Here is a 15,411-nt window from a genome sequence, read left to right on the forward strand (position 1 = left end):
TTCTCAAGAAGTAAGATAATGTGTGGTTATCATTTAATCTCAACAGGTGTTATGGAGCAATCACAACTACTGTTTGATATGAAACGTTTCTGAAACTGCAGGTCTGAAGAGGTGCAGTTTGAGGTTTGGGACCAGATGCTAGGCTTTTTACTGGGAACTGCCTCACTTCACTCCATCCTCACACTACTATGGAGCAGACACTGACTGACTGCAACCAAACACTGGGTCAGTTACCCAAAAATGCACCGTAATGAGGAAATCAGCTATATAATTTCAGTCATGCTTTAAGCCACTAACATTCCAAAAGAATGGCTGCAGCAATAAAAATAATTTAAGAAATAAATAATTTCTCCAGTGAGATTTATAATCTCTACGTTACAGCTTTGTAAGATGAGAACTGATACACTACCTGACGGCACCCTGTATTGATATGCAAGGGTAAAACACAATTTATGGGGAACTTCATCATCATCTGTTTAGTGACATTTTAACAAGCAGTATCACATCCAAAAACTTGTTTAAAATTTCATGAGAAATATTGCACTGAAGCTAATTTAACACTTAAATGAAACTGTTTACAGACATTTGATTTTTGTGAAGTCAACCAAAATCAATATGAAAGATCTGAATGCATTTGTTGTTGTGTAGTAAGATCAACATGTTTCCTGGTTTTTATTCAGTTTTATTATTAATACATCATGGTCATACACATCATATAATATATATTTATATATATACTTTTTAGCGATTCATTGTCATTTTCATCATAAATGTTTTTTTGTCTTCCTTAAATGAGTTTTCCAACTAAAATTATTTACATTAGAAAAAAACTGTATAAGAGAAAAAAGAATGAAAATAACTTTTCAGGCTTTAAACGCAACTGAACTGATGGGTTTGTGATATATACACACCAGAGCTGGAGGGAAGGAAACAAAACTTCATGGTTGATAGAACAATGGAAGGCCTTGAGAAAAGGAACTTTTATAAACCGCAAAGACACGGCATCCCCATCCCAACAAAAATTCACATTGAATGATAAGAGGAGTTATCCAGGGAGTACAGTATGTTTCTATGGGAAACAGAACACTGTACATTCCAAGTATGGGTTGGAATTGTGCTGCTGTAGTAACTACATAAGCACTATCTTGCCCTCATCCTGCATTGTTTGTTTGTTCAAATCATTGTAGAAACAGGCAGGGTATATATGGGCAAACTGCTTCAAATAGACAGAAATACAGTGGGATAGACTCTTAAGACACAAATGAGAAGAACTGCATTAAAGAAGAGAGTAAACAAAACATAGTAAAAACAAACTAGTGTTGTGAGATGACCACAAGAGACGATAAACAAACAAAGAGGGAAAAAAAAGGATAAAGAAACAAAAAAGCTTGGGTTAAGACAGGAGATCCAAATGGTACAAACCAACAAACTGAGTCAGACACAGGGTTTAGGGTGAGATGGGTGGACATGGACGTGTGTGTGTGTGTGTGTGTGTGTGTGTGTGTGTCTCAGAAGGACCATCTCTCTGGTGTGCGAGGATCAGTATTTCGGGAGGAAGGCTCTGATGTGGATTGAGTACTACTGTCGTCCCCGTTCAGACTCTTCCTGCACACAGGACACGTGTCGTGCTATAGGAAAGAAGAAAAGTATACTTTTTGTTAGAGACTAGTCATTAGTTTGAAAATGTAGCTTCTTTTTCTGTTTCTCTAGTGAGCTGCCTTGCTGTCTAATGTGTAATAATCCTTAGGCAGCATCCTAACTGTAATGTATCTCCATAAGTAACTGATCTGGTCACTCAAGGATGCCATGCTTTTAGATGATGTGCCCTTTCACAAACAAAAAGGCACATGTGCTTAATATGGCTATTTCCATAATTGGTCATTCATTTTGTTTCTTCCTTTAAAAGCTTCTCAAATCTAAATGCTTTTCCCAAGTTTTCCTCTTGTACCATTCCGTTCTCTCCTCTGTTTCTCTCACCATTTCAAGCCAGGGCACGATGCATTCGCTATGAAAAATGTGGTTACAAGGTAGCTGCCTGACTGGTTCCCCAACCTTGTAGTCTTCCTTACATACAGGGCATTCCATATTGCATTCTGAGATGAGGAGAAAGAAAAAGAAAGTGAGCCGGGTGTGTGAATAATGAGATTTCAGCATATGAGTGTTGCCTTAAATAGGAATTTTAATTAATCACCTGACAAGATTAGTAAGTCAATGACCCTGACTGTGTCTTGGAGTTTTAATTGTGAAGTGTGTAATTTCTGTGGCACTAGTATCAACAAACGAAATGGCAAAAACCTGTTTTCAAACATATTTCCCTAACACTCTCCCCATCACCTGTTGATTGGTCACATAGATCGTTCCGCCCCAAACTCATGCAATTGGTTGAGCAAATGTTGCTGGGTTGGGTTGGTCTTAATGCTCAAACAAACAGAGCAATGCTTTAACACAGTGCTTTACTAACCTACAAATGGCATACTTCATCCAAAAATTAAAAACACTGCCCTTTAAGATGGCATAAGATCAGGGTTTCCGTTAGCCAGTAATTATCGTTTTTGAACCATTAAAATGTCCTATTGTCTAACAAATTCAAACCTTGTTCGACACAATTTCAGCAAAAAATATAACACAAAATGTCAGCAACCCCTTTAGTTGATGCCACAAGTGTACAGTGTGACATTATGTCAATGATAACAGCAATTTGCTGCCATGGAGGTTTAAAATTTCCTGAAGCTTGCTAAGTCCTAATTCGCGACTACAGCGTTGTATCCCGCACAACGGCAGAAGCAACCTGCGTTATTTCCATCTTGCATGCATAAGAATTTTCTCACATCAGAATCGCATTAAAGCAGCCTTGTGTTTCCATCTTCTGGAGAGAAGGACACCAGGCTTATGTGCATGTCAAGCTGTAGGGAAACGCTTATGTGCTACGAAAACTTGGAGGAAAATAGTCATAAAAATAAAGAGACAAAGAAAATAGTCGAGGTAAAATTAAATGAAATTACCTGATGGTTTGTCATTTTGGATATTTATTTATTTATAAATGAAATATGTGGCTAACGGCAGTTTATTTGTTTAAAAAAAAAATATGAATGAATACGCAGCTACAATGAACAAACGTTTATCATACATTTGACATTTGATTTTGTCTGTGGCAGGGCGGAGGGCGGGGCCGGGTCGTGATCCTACACACCCGGTCCCGTATTAGGCTAATCAAGCCTCCGAGGTATAAAGGTCGACTGCAGGGTGTCGTGCGAGAGAGAGAGATCGTTAGCGGACATGTCCGTCGTGTGTGTTTGTGTCTTCTTTTAAGTTTATCATTAAACTATTATTATATTGAAAAGCCGGTTCTCGCCTCCTCCTTTCCATTGAATAACGTTACAGTCATTATTAGCCTATATCGTATTATTATTATGCATCGCATTACAGCGCAAAATAAACACCAAAATGAGATGACCCAATTTATCTGGCAAACTTTAGCATTCCTGGACACATTGGCAAGTACCAAAAATTCTTAGCGGAATCTCTACATAGGATAAAGTATTTCAGCATTGAAAAATTACACACTTCACCTTTAAATTATAACTAAAATGGCACACTTTGCCTCTGACAGACTAGAACAAAAAAGATTTTAGAAGAAAAGAGAGACTAACCAGCGTGTTTCTGAGTGATGTTAACTGTGGGGAGGGAGGAGATTTTCTCTTTGTCAGCAGGAGGTGGACCTGTGTTCTCAAACTGACTAAGTAACTGTGTGAGAAAGACAAAAATGATCAGCCTTTTTGCATAGAGCCATGAAACTGATAAAGTCCCTCCCATGTGTAGTGTACACCCCTTTCTCAACTACCTGTGTGATGACTGCATCCAGACCTCCCTGTCCCCAGGCGTAGTCCCCAGGGTTTGAGTGCAGCATGCCCGTCCTACACACACACACACACACATCAAGATGACTGGCTTTACCATGTTTAAACCTTGTAAATATAGGTATTTATTAAAGCTGCCAAAGTAAATGTGTATAATGTTTGAAGCTGAAGTACATCATTTCTGCACCACTAGCATACACCATACAGAATTATTATTGTTTTCAAACAGCTTTCCTTAACACTCCTTCCCCATATGTTTTTGATCGAACAAACAAATAATCCTGCCCCAAACTCACGTTATTTGTTTAATCAATGTAAATAACCTAAGAATGGCCTACTTGTTGTTGTCTCTCCATTATAACACAGAAATAAAATGACACTTCAGCTTTAATGCTGTTACATATAGTTTGCCTTCCATTTTTACAAAATGCACACAAGTGGTTAAATGCACAAACTCGTAACTGGACTCTGGGTTAATCGGAAAATAGAAAAACTTTTATCCCGGGTTCAATACAACTTGAGCTTAATCAACTGAATTTGTGGCATAATATTGATTATAACAAATATAATTTTTTATACTTGCCCATTTTCTTAAAAAAAAAAAAAATTATAATCTGGGTTACAGTGAGGCACTTACAATAGAAGTGAATTGGGGCCAATCTGTAAATGTTAAAAATACTCACTGTTTCAAAAGTATAGCCACAAGACATAAACAATACATTGTTAACATTGTTTAAGTTTGATAAAATTGCTTACCAAACTTTTCTGTGTAAAGTTAAAGCCAATTTTACAACTTCGTTGCCATGTCGATGTAAAGTCAACAAACCCTAAAACTACTGTAAAAATTATGATTTGAATAACTTTACAGCTCAAAAAATACATGAGTTTTAACAGAAGAATTAATGAAAGTGCTTTTACAAAACTATAATCTTCACATTTCTGCCTTTAAACCCTCAAAATATTGGCCACATTCTATTCCATTGTAAGTGCATCACTGTAACTTCTATTTTTGCTTTTATTTTTCTCCACTTTTTCTCCCAATTTGGAATGCCTAATTCCCAAAGTGCTCTAAGTCCTTGTGGTGGCGGTGGACGAATCACAGCTGCCTCTGCGTCTGAGACAGTCAATCCACGCATCTTATCACGTGGCTTGTTTGAGCGCATTACCGCGGAGATATAGCATGTGTGGAGGCTTCACACCATCCACCGTGGTATCCACGCACAACTCACTACGCACCCCACAGAGAGCGAGAACATTATAGCGATCATGAGGTGGTTACCCAGTGTGACTCTACCCAGCCTAGCAACCGGGCTAATTTGGTTGCTAAGGAGACCCGGCTGGAGTCATTCAGCACGCCGTGGGATTCAAACTAGCGGTGGTAGCCAGCGTCTTTACCACTGAGCTACCCAGGCCCCGTCCGATATTTGCTTATTTTAAACAAAATGACGGACAAGTCAAGATAATTTTTCATAGTAATCAACATTACGTCACAAATGCTGCAGATAGAACTTCACTTGTATTGAACCTGGAATATTCCTTTACGGCTAATTTACATTACGGTTGTGTATCGGCAACCACCTCACGATACGATGCGATACAATACATCGTGCGATACACACGTCACGATTCAATACTGTATACAGTATCATGTTAAACCAAGATATCATTACTAAATTGCCCAGCGTGTCACCGAGAGTGAGTGAATCATACACGTTCAGTTTAAATCTGTCATAGGTCTTATTGAAGTGGCTCCAACCATGCTGATAAATGTTATTCTCAGATTTATCGGTTATTTAGACAAACTACTGCTTCATTATTGAAATGTTGGACATGGTATGAATACACAAACAGATTAATACAAATATTGATACAAGGATCTAAGATATTGATACAATATTGTGAGAAAAAGTCTCACAATGTATGATTCCATCAGCACAGCCCTAATTTATATAAATAAATGCAGGCCAAACTAAATTATAATTGCCCTAGTAATGGAATGATTCAGCTACTAATTGCTTTTCTTTACCATGATAGTGGAGGAGAGCCTGGTACTCCTGAATTGGTGAAAAGGCCAGCTAGAAACTGCTGTACTATTCTGGAAGAAGAGAGTTGACGTTAGTGAGGAACTGATAGTGGTGCTGGGAAACTCAATTTAACTTCTTGTTGACATGAGCCATTTTATTAAACAGCCAGCTAAGTCACATACTGTATAAAGTTGAAGTCAGAAGTTTACATACACCTTAGCCAAAAACATTTAAACTCAGTTTTTCACAATTCCTGACATTTAATCATAGAAAACATTCCCTGTCTTAGGTCAGTTAGGATCACTACTTTATTTTAAGAATGTGAAATATCAGAATAATAAAAGAGAGAATGATTTATTTCAGCTTTTATTTATTTTACCACATTCCCAGTGGGTCAGAAGTTTACATACACTTTGTTAATATTTGGTAGCATTGCCTTTAAATTGTTTAACTTGGGTCAAACGTTTTGGGTAGCCTTCCACAATCTTCTCACTACAAGTTGCTGACATTTTTGCCCCATTCCTCCAAATAGAACTGGTGTAACAGAGTCAGGTTTGTGGGCCTCCTTGCTTGCACATAAATAACTGTGTGAATGAAAAGTGGACTGATGTCTTACAACTAAATTGAACAAAAAACAGATCTCAATCCAAAATCCAGATACAACTTAAAACAAATTGGAGAAAAATAAAAGGCAAAAATAAAATACTGGTTTATTTTCTACGGAAGACTTGGAAGACTGGAATTACTGTTAATTGTGCTGCTACCCTATCCTGTATACTAGTTAATAATAAAGTATTTCTTAATAAGCTATACATTTATATTGAAATAATGTGTAGTTAAGAGGTTTTTGTTTCTTTACATATTAAAGAGCACTCCCAATTAGTTCCACACAATAATGTAAAGATATTCTAAACTGATTATGCAAAAAAACAACACTGGTATCATCTTGGGATCAGTATCGGCCGATACTGAGATTTCTGATATCGGATGCAGATGAGAAAAAGTGGTATCAGTGCATCCATAGCTTTAACTTCCTGGCTGAAGTCTTGAGATTGCTTGAATATATCCACATAATTTTCCTTCCTCATGATGCCATCTATTTTGTGAAGTGCACCAGTCCTTCCTGCAGCAAAGCACCCCCACAACATGATGCTGACAGCCCCATGCTTCATTGTTGGGATGGTGTTCTTCGGCTCGCAGACCTCACCCTTTTTCCTCCAAACATAATAATGGTCATTATGGCCAAAAAGTTACATTTTTGTTTCATCAAACCAGAGGAAATTTCTCCAAAATGTAAGATCTTTGTCCCCATGTGTACTTGCAAACTTCTGCTTTTTTATGGCGGTTTTGGAGCTGTGGCTTCTTCCTTGCTGAACAGCCTTTCAGGCTATGTCAATATAGGACTTGTTTTACTGTGGATATACACTCACCTAAAGGATTATTAGGAACACCATACTAATACTGGGTTTGACCCCCTTTCGCCTTCAGAACTGCCTTAATTCTACGTGGCATTGATTCAACAAGGTGCTAAAAGCATTCTTTAGAAATGTTGGCCCATATTGATAGGATAGCATCTTGCAGTTGATGGAGATTTGTGGGATGCACATCCAGGGCACGAAGCTCCCGTTCCACCACATCCCAAAGATGCTCTATTGGGTTGAGATCTGGTGACTGTGGATGCCATTTTAGTACAGTGAACTCATTGTCATGTTCAAGAAACCAGTTTGAAATGATTCGAGCTTTGTGACATGGTGCATTATCCTGCTGGAAGTAGCCATCAGAGGATGGGTACATGGTGGCCATAAAGGGATGGACATGGTCAGAAACAATGCTCAGGTAGGCCGTTGCATTTAAACGATGCCCAATTGGCACTAAGGGGCCTAAAGTGTGCCAAGAAAACATCCCCCACACCATTACACCACCACCACCAGCCTGCACAGTGGTAACAAGGCATGATGGATCCATGTTCTCATTCTGTTTACGTCAAATTCTGACTCTACCATCTGAATGTCTCAACAGAAATCGAGACTCATTAGACCAGGCAACATTTTTCCACTCTTCAACTGTCCAATTTTGGTGAGCTCTTGCAAATTGTAGCCTCTTTTTCCTATTTGTAGTGGAGATGAGTGGTACCCGGTGGGGTCTTCTGCTGTTGTAGCCCATCCGCCTCAAGGTTGTGCGTGTTGTGGCTTCACAAATGCTTTGCTGCATACCTCGGTTGTAACGCGTGGTTATTTCAGGCAAAGTTGCTCTTCTATCAGCTTGAATCAGTCGGCCCATTCTCCTCTGACCTCTAGCATCAACAAGGCATTTTCAGCCCACAGGACTGCCACATACTGGATGTTTTTCCTTTTCACACCATTCTTTGTAAACCCTAGAAATGGTTGTGCGTGAAAATCCCAGTAACTGAGCAGATTGTGAAATACTCAGACCGGCCCGTCTGGCACCAACAACCATGCCACGCTCAAAATTGCTTAAATCACCTTTCTTTCCCATTCTGACATTCAGTTTGGAGTTCAGGAGATTGTCTTGACCAGGACCACACCCCTAAATGCATTGAAGCAACTGCCATGTGATTGGGTGATTAGATAATTGCATTAATGAGAAATTGAACAGGTGTTCCTAATAATCCTTTAGGTGAGTGTAGATACTTATCTAACTGTTTCCTCCAGCATGTTCACAAGGTCTTTTGCTGTTCTGGGATTGATTTGCACTTTTCACACCAAACTAAATTCAACTCTAGGAGACAGAATGCGTCTCATTCCTGAGCAACATGATGGCTGTGTGGTCCCATGGTGTTTATACTTGCGTACTATTGTTTGTACAGATGAACGTGGTACCTTCAGGAATTTGGAAATTGCTCCCAAGGATGAACCAGACTTGTGGAGGTCCACTATTTTTTTTTTCTGAGGTCTTGGCTGATTTCTTTTGATTTTCCCATGATGTCAAGCAAAGAGGCACTGAGTTTGTAGGTAGGCCTTAAAATACATTCACAGGTACACCTCCTATGAGAAGCTAATTGGCTAATTGTCTAAAGGCTTGACGTAATTTTCTGAAATTTTCCAAGCTGCTTAAAGGCACAGTTAACTTGGTGTATGTAAACTTCTGACCCACTGGAATTGTGATATAGTCAATTAAAAGTGAAACTATCTGTCTGTATATAATTGTTGGAAAAATTACTTGTGTTATGTACAAAGTAGATATCCTAAACGACTTGCCAAAGCTATAGTTTGCTAATATTAAATCTGAGGAGTGGTTAAAACTTTTTTTAATGACTTCAACCTAAGTGAATGTAAACTTCTGACTCCAACTGGATGTAAAATATTGCCCATTTTGTTCACTACATTTTCATTGTCATACAAGCTGTTTACTCACTGAGCTGTGAGAACATAGAACATGTAGAGGATGGGGCAACAAGATATGATCAAAAAGTTTAGATATTAAAGAGCAGAACTTACCCCTCAACAGCAGGAGAGCGATCTGGTCGACTGTTTCCTCTGGGCCGGTACCGCCTCTGACTGTGAAGGCGAGGACGAGAACCCCAGTGTTCTCCTCCACCTAAAGGACTCCCCAGGGGTCCACCAAGCCCACCTGGGACAGAACCGCCAAATGACCCTACTCCAAGACTCCCAGAACCCCCACCACCTCCAAGGACTCGCTCGGCATCAGGACTGTCTAGATCCATACTAAACGGCCTCTCCACAAACAACAGCTGCCATAGCTGCAGTAAAAAGAGGAAAAGAGAGACAGAGATAGAAATGAAGGAGCAGCACAAAGCACCTTTACTTTACATTAATCTCCCTCCTGGCCTTACAAATCAACATTTACACAATGTGTGTACCTCAGACAGAAAATATATTTTGGAAGGAAGGGGTCCACATACCTCAGCAAACTGTGAAGCTGTGTCATCAAGGCTATTTGAACTACTGTCCAGAAGACTGAGGGAACAAATCACATTCACATCAAACCTGGCTACAGCGATAGCCAGGGACCATATTTCTGCAACATATTGCAGGGACCATAGAACTTAGCAACAAATACTGTACTACAGCAGCTGATTGTCACAGTCAGAACATAGAACTAGCATGCACTTTAAAAGTTTCAGGTGGATTCAAACTATTTGTCTTTTTAAAATGACATGTAGCTGCTTTAGTCTGAAATCACATCAGTTAGATTTTTGTTACGTCAGACTAACAGACCTTGATAATGCGTAGTAACTAATGTAGTTTGGCTTCGCTCATGCATGTGCTCCGGAAGACAAAAAGTGACATGCAATGTGTATTTCATCAACTAACGACCTTCCTTAAAATATTATATTACACATCGTGCCATGTAGGCCTATACTTGGATGGACACACAGAGGTCTGTAAGGCTGTCAAAATACAATTTTAATTTGTAAAATTTAAGATAAAATACACATTCTAATTTTGGATGTATGCTAAGCACTGACGATGGCTTACTGGAAGTTCAGACAAAACACATTCTTGGGCTAAAATAGAATAAATTAATAAACAAGTGTCTCAAAAAGGATTTAAAAGGCTGAATTTCCTTTTAAATTAACACAGCATCTAAATAATGCACCACTGCAGCACAAAATGCAGAAGTACAGCGAGACACAGCACAACAGTGAAAGATGTCCCGCTCGCGCATACTTACAAAGAAAAAGACAGACATGTTTGGAGCTAACATCCCCTTAGGTGGAGGTCTTTGGCGGTTGTGTTTTGACTGTACTTTGGCTTGCTCTAATGAGCGTCTCGCTGCATTAGCATTAGGTGCATACATACGATTGGATTTAATGAAAAACAATGTGGTACCGCCAGTATTATGAAGCTTGAGTCCATGGTAGTACTATGGCACTGGTATATGCTACTGAGCAACACATTGAACCATCTATTGAAGCGTTTCTTTTCTCGTTTTATTTAAGATTTGAACATATGAACTAGCTAAATCTTTTGATAATACAGATTTGTTCTTTGCAATAAACAACAGCTATGACAAGGTGCTGATTGGTTAATATTGATTTAATGTGCCCTCTTGCGAACATAGGAGATAACGTTGATAATAAAAATAATACTTTTTTTCCCCTACTTAAAATAATGTCTTTGAAATTGTAATATAATTCAAATTTGGTAATATTTCAGGGAATTTTTTACATTTAGTTTCTCAGCCATGTTGACAGCACTAGAAGTCCTTAGCTATAAAATCTGCTATAGCCCCATTATAAATGTACTTAATGAATGAGGGAGTTATAACATTTTAACCCTTTCACCTGATTTCCAAAATTATGTTTAGACATAAACACACCATTTTATCAAATTTGAAAACTTTATAGCTTGCCTTCACAAGACATGAAAATAATACATATTTACATGATATAAGATTACACTTTAACTTTGGAAACCCGTAAAACTAAACTAATAAATAAATAAACTGAAAAGCGAAAACTAAATTCCCCCCAGCGCTAACGCTAAGGAAGTGCTCTGTGAACTGTATGGGGCTATGAGCGAACTGCAGAATGCTCTCCCTGACGGACTGTTTATTGTCACCAGAGATTTCAACCATGCGAATCTCAAGACAGTGCTCCATAAATTCCATCAGTATGTGGACTTTGCAACGAGCGGGGCAAACACGCTTGATCTTGTTTATACAAACATCTCAGGCGCGTACCGAGCGGAGCCCCGTCCCAACCTCGGCTACTCTGTTATGCTAATTCCAGCATACAGACCGCTCGTCATATGCACAAAACCGCTCCAGAAGCAGGTGAAAACCTGGCCAGCAGGAGCCATCTCTGCTCTTCAGGACTGTTTTGAGTGTACTGACTGGCACATGTTCAGGGAGGCTGCAACATATGGCGACTCTACCAACTTGGAGGAATACACAGCATCAGTAACCAGCTACATCACCAAGTGCATTGATGATGTCACCTTCTACAAGACCATCACCACACACTCCAACCAGAAGCCGTGGATAACTGCGGAGGTGCGTGCGCTGCCTTCAGATCAGGAGACAAGACTGCCCTAAGAACAGCGAGGGCCAAACTGTCCCGGGCCATCAGAGAGGCAAAGCGCGCACACACCCAGAGAATCACTTCCAGGACAACGCCGACACGCGGTGTGTGTGGCAGGGCATCCAGGCCATCACAATTTACAGGTTAACTTCAGTTGCCTGTGACAAAGATGCCTCCCTTCCAGAGGCGCTGAATGACTTCTATGCTAGGTTTGAAGCACAGAACGACGTGGTGGCGAGGAAGACCACCCCTCCTCCCAACAACCAGGCTTTGTCTTACCATGGCTGATGTGAGGAAAACTCGACGTAGAGTCAACCCACGGAAGGCTACTGGACCAGACAACATTCCTGGCAGAGTGCTCAGAGGATGTGCAGACCAGCTGACAGATGTTCTTGCCGACATCTTCAACATCTCTCTGAGCAGCACCGTCGTTCCAACATGCTTCAAGGCCACCACCATCATCCCCATGCCAAAGAAGTCTTCAGTGTCTTGCCTCAACGACTACCGTCCCGTCGCACTTACACCCATCATCATGAAGTGCTTCGAGGCACATTAAGACCCAGCTGCCCCCTCACTAGACCCACTGCAGTTCGCGTATCGTCCAAACCGTTCAACAGATGACGCCATCGCCACCACCCTCCATCTGGCCCTCACCCACCTAGATAAAAAAGGACTCATATGTGGAGATCGTCAAGAGCACCAAATTCCTTGGTGTTCACCTGGTGGAGAACCTCACCTGGTCCCTCAAAACCAGCTCTATTACCAAGAAAGCCCAGCAGTGTCTCTACTTTCTTCGAAGGCTGAGGAAAGCACATCTCCCACCCCCTATCCTCACTACATTCTATAGAGGGACTATTGAGAACATCCTGAGCAGCTGCATCACTGCCTGGTTTGGCACTTGCACCATTTCGAACCGCAAAGCCCTCCAGAGGATAGTGAGGACAGCTGAGAAGATCATCAGGGTCTCTCTTCCTTCCATCAAAGACATTTACAAAAAACACTGCATCCGCAAAGCATCCAGCATTGTGGATGACCCCACACACCCCTCACCATCTAGCAAGAAGTACCGAAGCATTCGGCCCCTCATGGCCAGACTGTGTAACAGCTTCTTCTCCCAAGTCATCAGACTCCTCAATACTCAGGGACTGGACTGACAAACACACACACACGTTTCCGGAGTTGCACTTTAATTATTGTCACTTTATACCTGGCTGCTACCTCAATAACTGCTATGTGCAAAGAACACTATCTCATAGTATATTATGTTTACATATGGCATTTTTAGAAACTGTCATCTTTTTGCACTACAGTGTACTGGTCGGCACTGTTCATTTTTAGTAATTTATTGTAATGTCCTTTATTTTTCGCACTTGTTTGCACGTGCACTTGATATATATATATATATATATGTATAGGTATTTTATATATGTATTTTATTTAGTTGTGTAGTCTCATGTGGTTCTGTGTTTGTCCTATGTTGTTTTATGTAGCAACATGGTCCTGGAGGAATGTTGTCTCGTTTCACTGTGTACTGTACTAACTGTATATGGTTGAATGACAATAAAAAAAAGACTTGACTAAACTGAAACTGACAGTAATGAGAACTAATTTTTAGAAGTAAAATCTAAAAAAAAAAAAAAACTACATTTAAAGGAGAAACTGAAAACAGAACAGAAATATAATGATTAAAAAATATATATAAAAACTGCTTAAATTAAGTTTTATTATTTGATTGGACCCATCAATTTGAAACAAATACGAATTATCTGCAATATCTGCTTAATTTGTTGAAATAAATCAACATCTGCCAAAAATGCCAATCTTATAACCCTATGTTTGTGTCTTTTATTTTCCATGCCCGTTTTGTGGTGCTGTGAATCCAGATTATACAACTGAGACATATTTACCCTATTCTAGAAGTTACTGAATGAACTGCCACGGTAATCAATCTAGCAGTGCAGGAGTTGCAACATGCCATTTCAGACAATGAATGGAGGAAGTGCAGTGCCATGAAAAGCTCACCTGGAGTCTTCTGTAACCTCCTCAATGAAGCCTGAGTCACATCTGGGACAGATAAACTCCTAAACACAAACAAACCACAATCAGAACACTATGTGTGAAATTACTCCATTGATAACACGTTCTTAACATTGTAAACAAACAACAAAACAATGCATATATTTGTGTTAAGGATACACACATTTGTTTGAATTCTAAAACAAACAGGTATGGGAACAGACACTCCCTGCAATGTATTTCCCCCCCAAATTTAAACAGGTCAAGACAAGTCATCCTATGGGTATGACAATATGTACTAATATAGGCACCATAAGTATGAGCAGGTTGTGATTCATCTTCTGAGTATAGACACATAGGCCTTTAAATAAGAGAAATGGGTAGTAAACAAGGGATTAGACACAACTCATCCTCATGGGGACAGCTCATCATGGATTGACTGACACACTCACCAACAAGAATTGAAATTAGCAGTGACATTCACAGATGTCAGTTACATACCTGTGATTTTCCAAATATGTACAATATGTACATTTGGTATTTTGCTTTCGCTTTGACAAAGTTGGCTGCCTTAGACAGTGTTTGTATATCATATTTAAAATACACATTTCTGACTATTTCTAAACGGTAAAAGCGTGACCTGAAAAAGTATTCAAGCTGGATGTGCCTTAAAATAAAGAAATCCCCAAATTAACAAGGAAATTCACCACAAGAGCATGTCCAAACATAAGACTGTTTGATCCAAGGACTGTTGCATGAGTGTAGTATTTGTGATAAAAATAAAACACGTTAATCCTCTCTACCAGGCTTACTAATTAAACGCTAAATACATTTATGTTTGCGTATGTATACAAACAACATGTCACGACAGGCCCTTCACCTACATCAGGCTAATAAACTGCTGTGAGCTAACATGCTAACTTTAGCAAAACAGCTAAGCATCCAAACCAACTGAAGAACAAAAGAAACACACTAACATGAATCGGCAGTGCGTTACAACCGATTGGGCTTACCGGGAGTTTAGGGCTCACTTCACCCTTACAACAGTGACAGAAGAAGCGATGCGGAGGGACCGCCGCAGCCTCCGCCATATTTTCCGTGAGACTCCCAAACAGCAGCGCTGGCAGTCGGTCCGCCCACTGCAGAGGGAGGCGCTCCGCTCTGACACGAGTGCTGGGAAAATCCGGTTCGTTTTGGTGAGTCGATTCGTTCGAACGGTTCCTTTTAACGACTCGGTTCAATTCACGATTTAAAAGTCGAGTCCAAGAGAGAGACACCTTCCATCCCATCAGGCAGATAATGAAGTTCATCTACCACCTAACCTACATCCAACCCCACATCATGCTAAATATAGATCTTCTCAAAACCCATAATGATGTTTATATAAATCAGTCTGGTACTGCCTTCAGGACAAAGTCAAGCTCTCATGGCTGAATGCAAAATAGATCCCCAATGCATGGTCTCTCTGTCCTCCAATCAGCCATCTTGGAAGAGAGATTAAAAACTC

At 39.9% G+C, this 15,411-nt stretch overlaps 1 protein-coding gene across 1 annotated transcript; it reads right to left on the minus strand.

The window, feature by feature from the left end:
* Positions 1-540: 540 nt before the first annotated feature.
* Positions 541-15,046, minus strand: rnf115a (ring finger protein 115a). The gene is made up of 9 exons (XM_052144172.1): positions 14,918-15,046; positions 13,911-13,969; positions 9,765-9,819; positions 9,340-9,602; positions 5,884-5,952; positions 3,842-3,914; positions 3,651-3,744; positions 1,978-2,093; positions 541-1,628 (listed from the first exon to the last, which is right to left on the minus strand). Exons 1-9 carry the CDS (start codon positions 14,993-14,995, stop codon positions 1,509-1,511), a joined length of 927 nt encoding a protein of 308 aa, XP_052000132.1. The 5' UTR covers positions 14,996-15,046; the 3' UTR covers positions 541-1,508.
* Between the last annotated feature and the right edge of the window lie 365 nt (positions 15,047-15,411).

The sequence above is a fragment of the Xyrauchen texanus genome, chromosome 15, assembly GCF_025860055.1.
Source record: "Xyrauchen texanus isolate HMW12.3.18 chromosome 15, RBS_HiC_50CHRs, whole genome shotgun sequence".
In the NCBI taxonomy this organism is placed as follows: Eukaryota; Metazoa; Chordata; class Actinopteri; order Cypriniformes; family Catostomidae; genus Xyrauchen; species Xyrauchen texanus.

Bases quoted from the DNA above. Each gene is read 5' to 3' on its own strand.
- rnf115a (XM_052144172.1), bottom strand. From the start codon at position 14,995: ATGGCGGAGGCTGCGGCGGTCCCTCCGCATCGCTTCTTCTGTCACTGT. The intron at 5,953-9,339 runs GTAAGTTCTGCT...CTCTTCTTCCAG, and splicing joins CGCTCTCCTGCTGTTGAGGG to AATAGTACAGCAGTTTCTAG. The intron at 2,094-3,650 runs GTTAGTCTCTCT...TCCTCATCTCAG, and splicing joins CATCACTCAGAAACACGCTG to AATGCAATATGGAATGCCCT.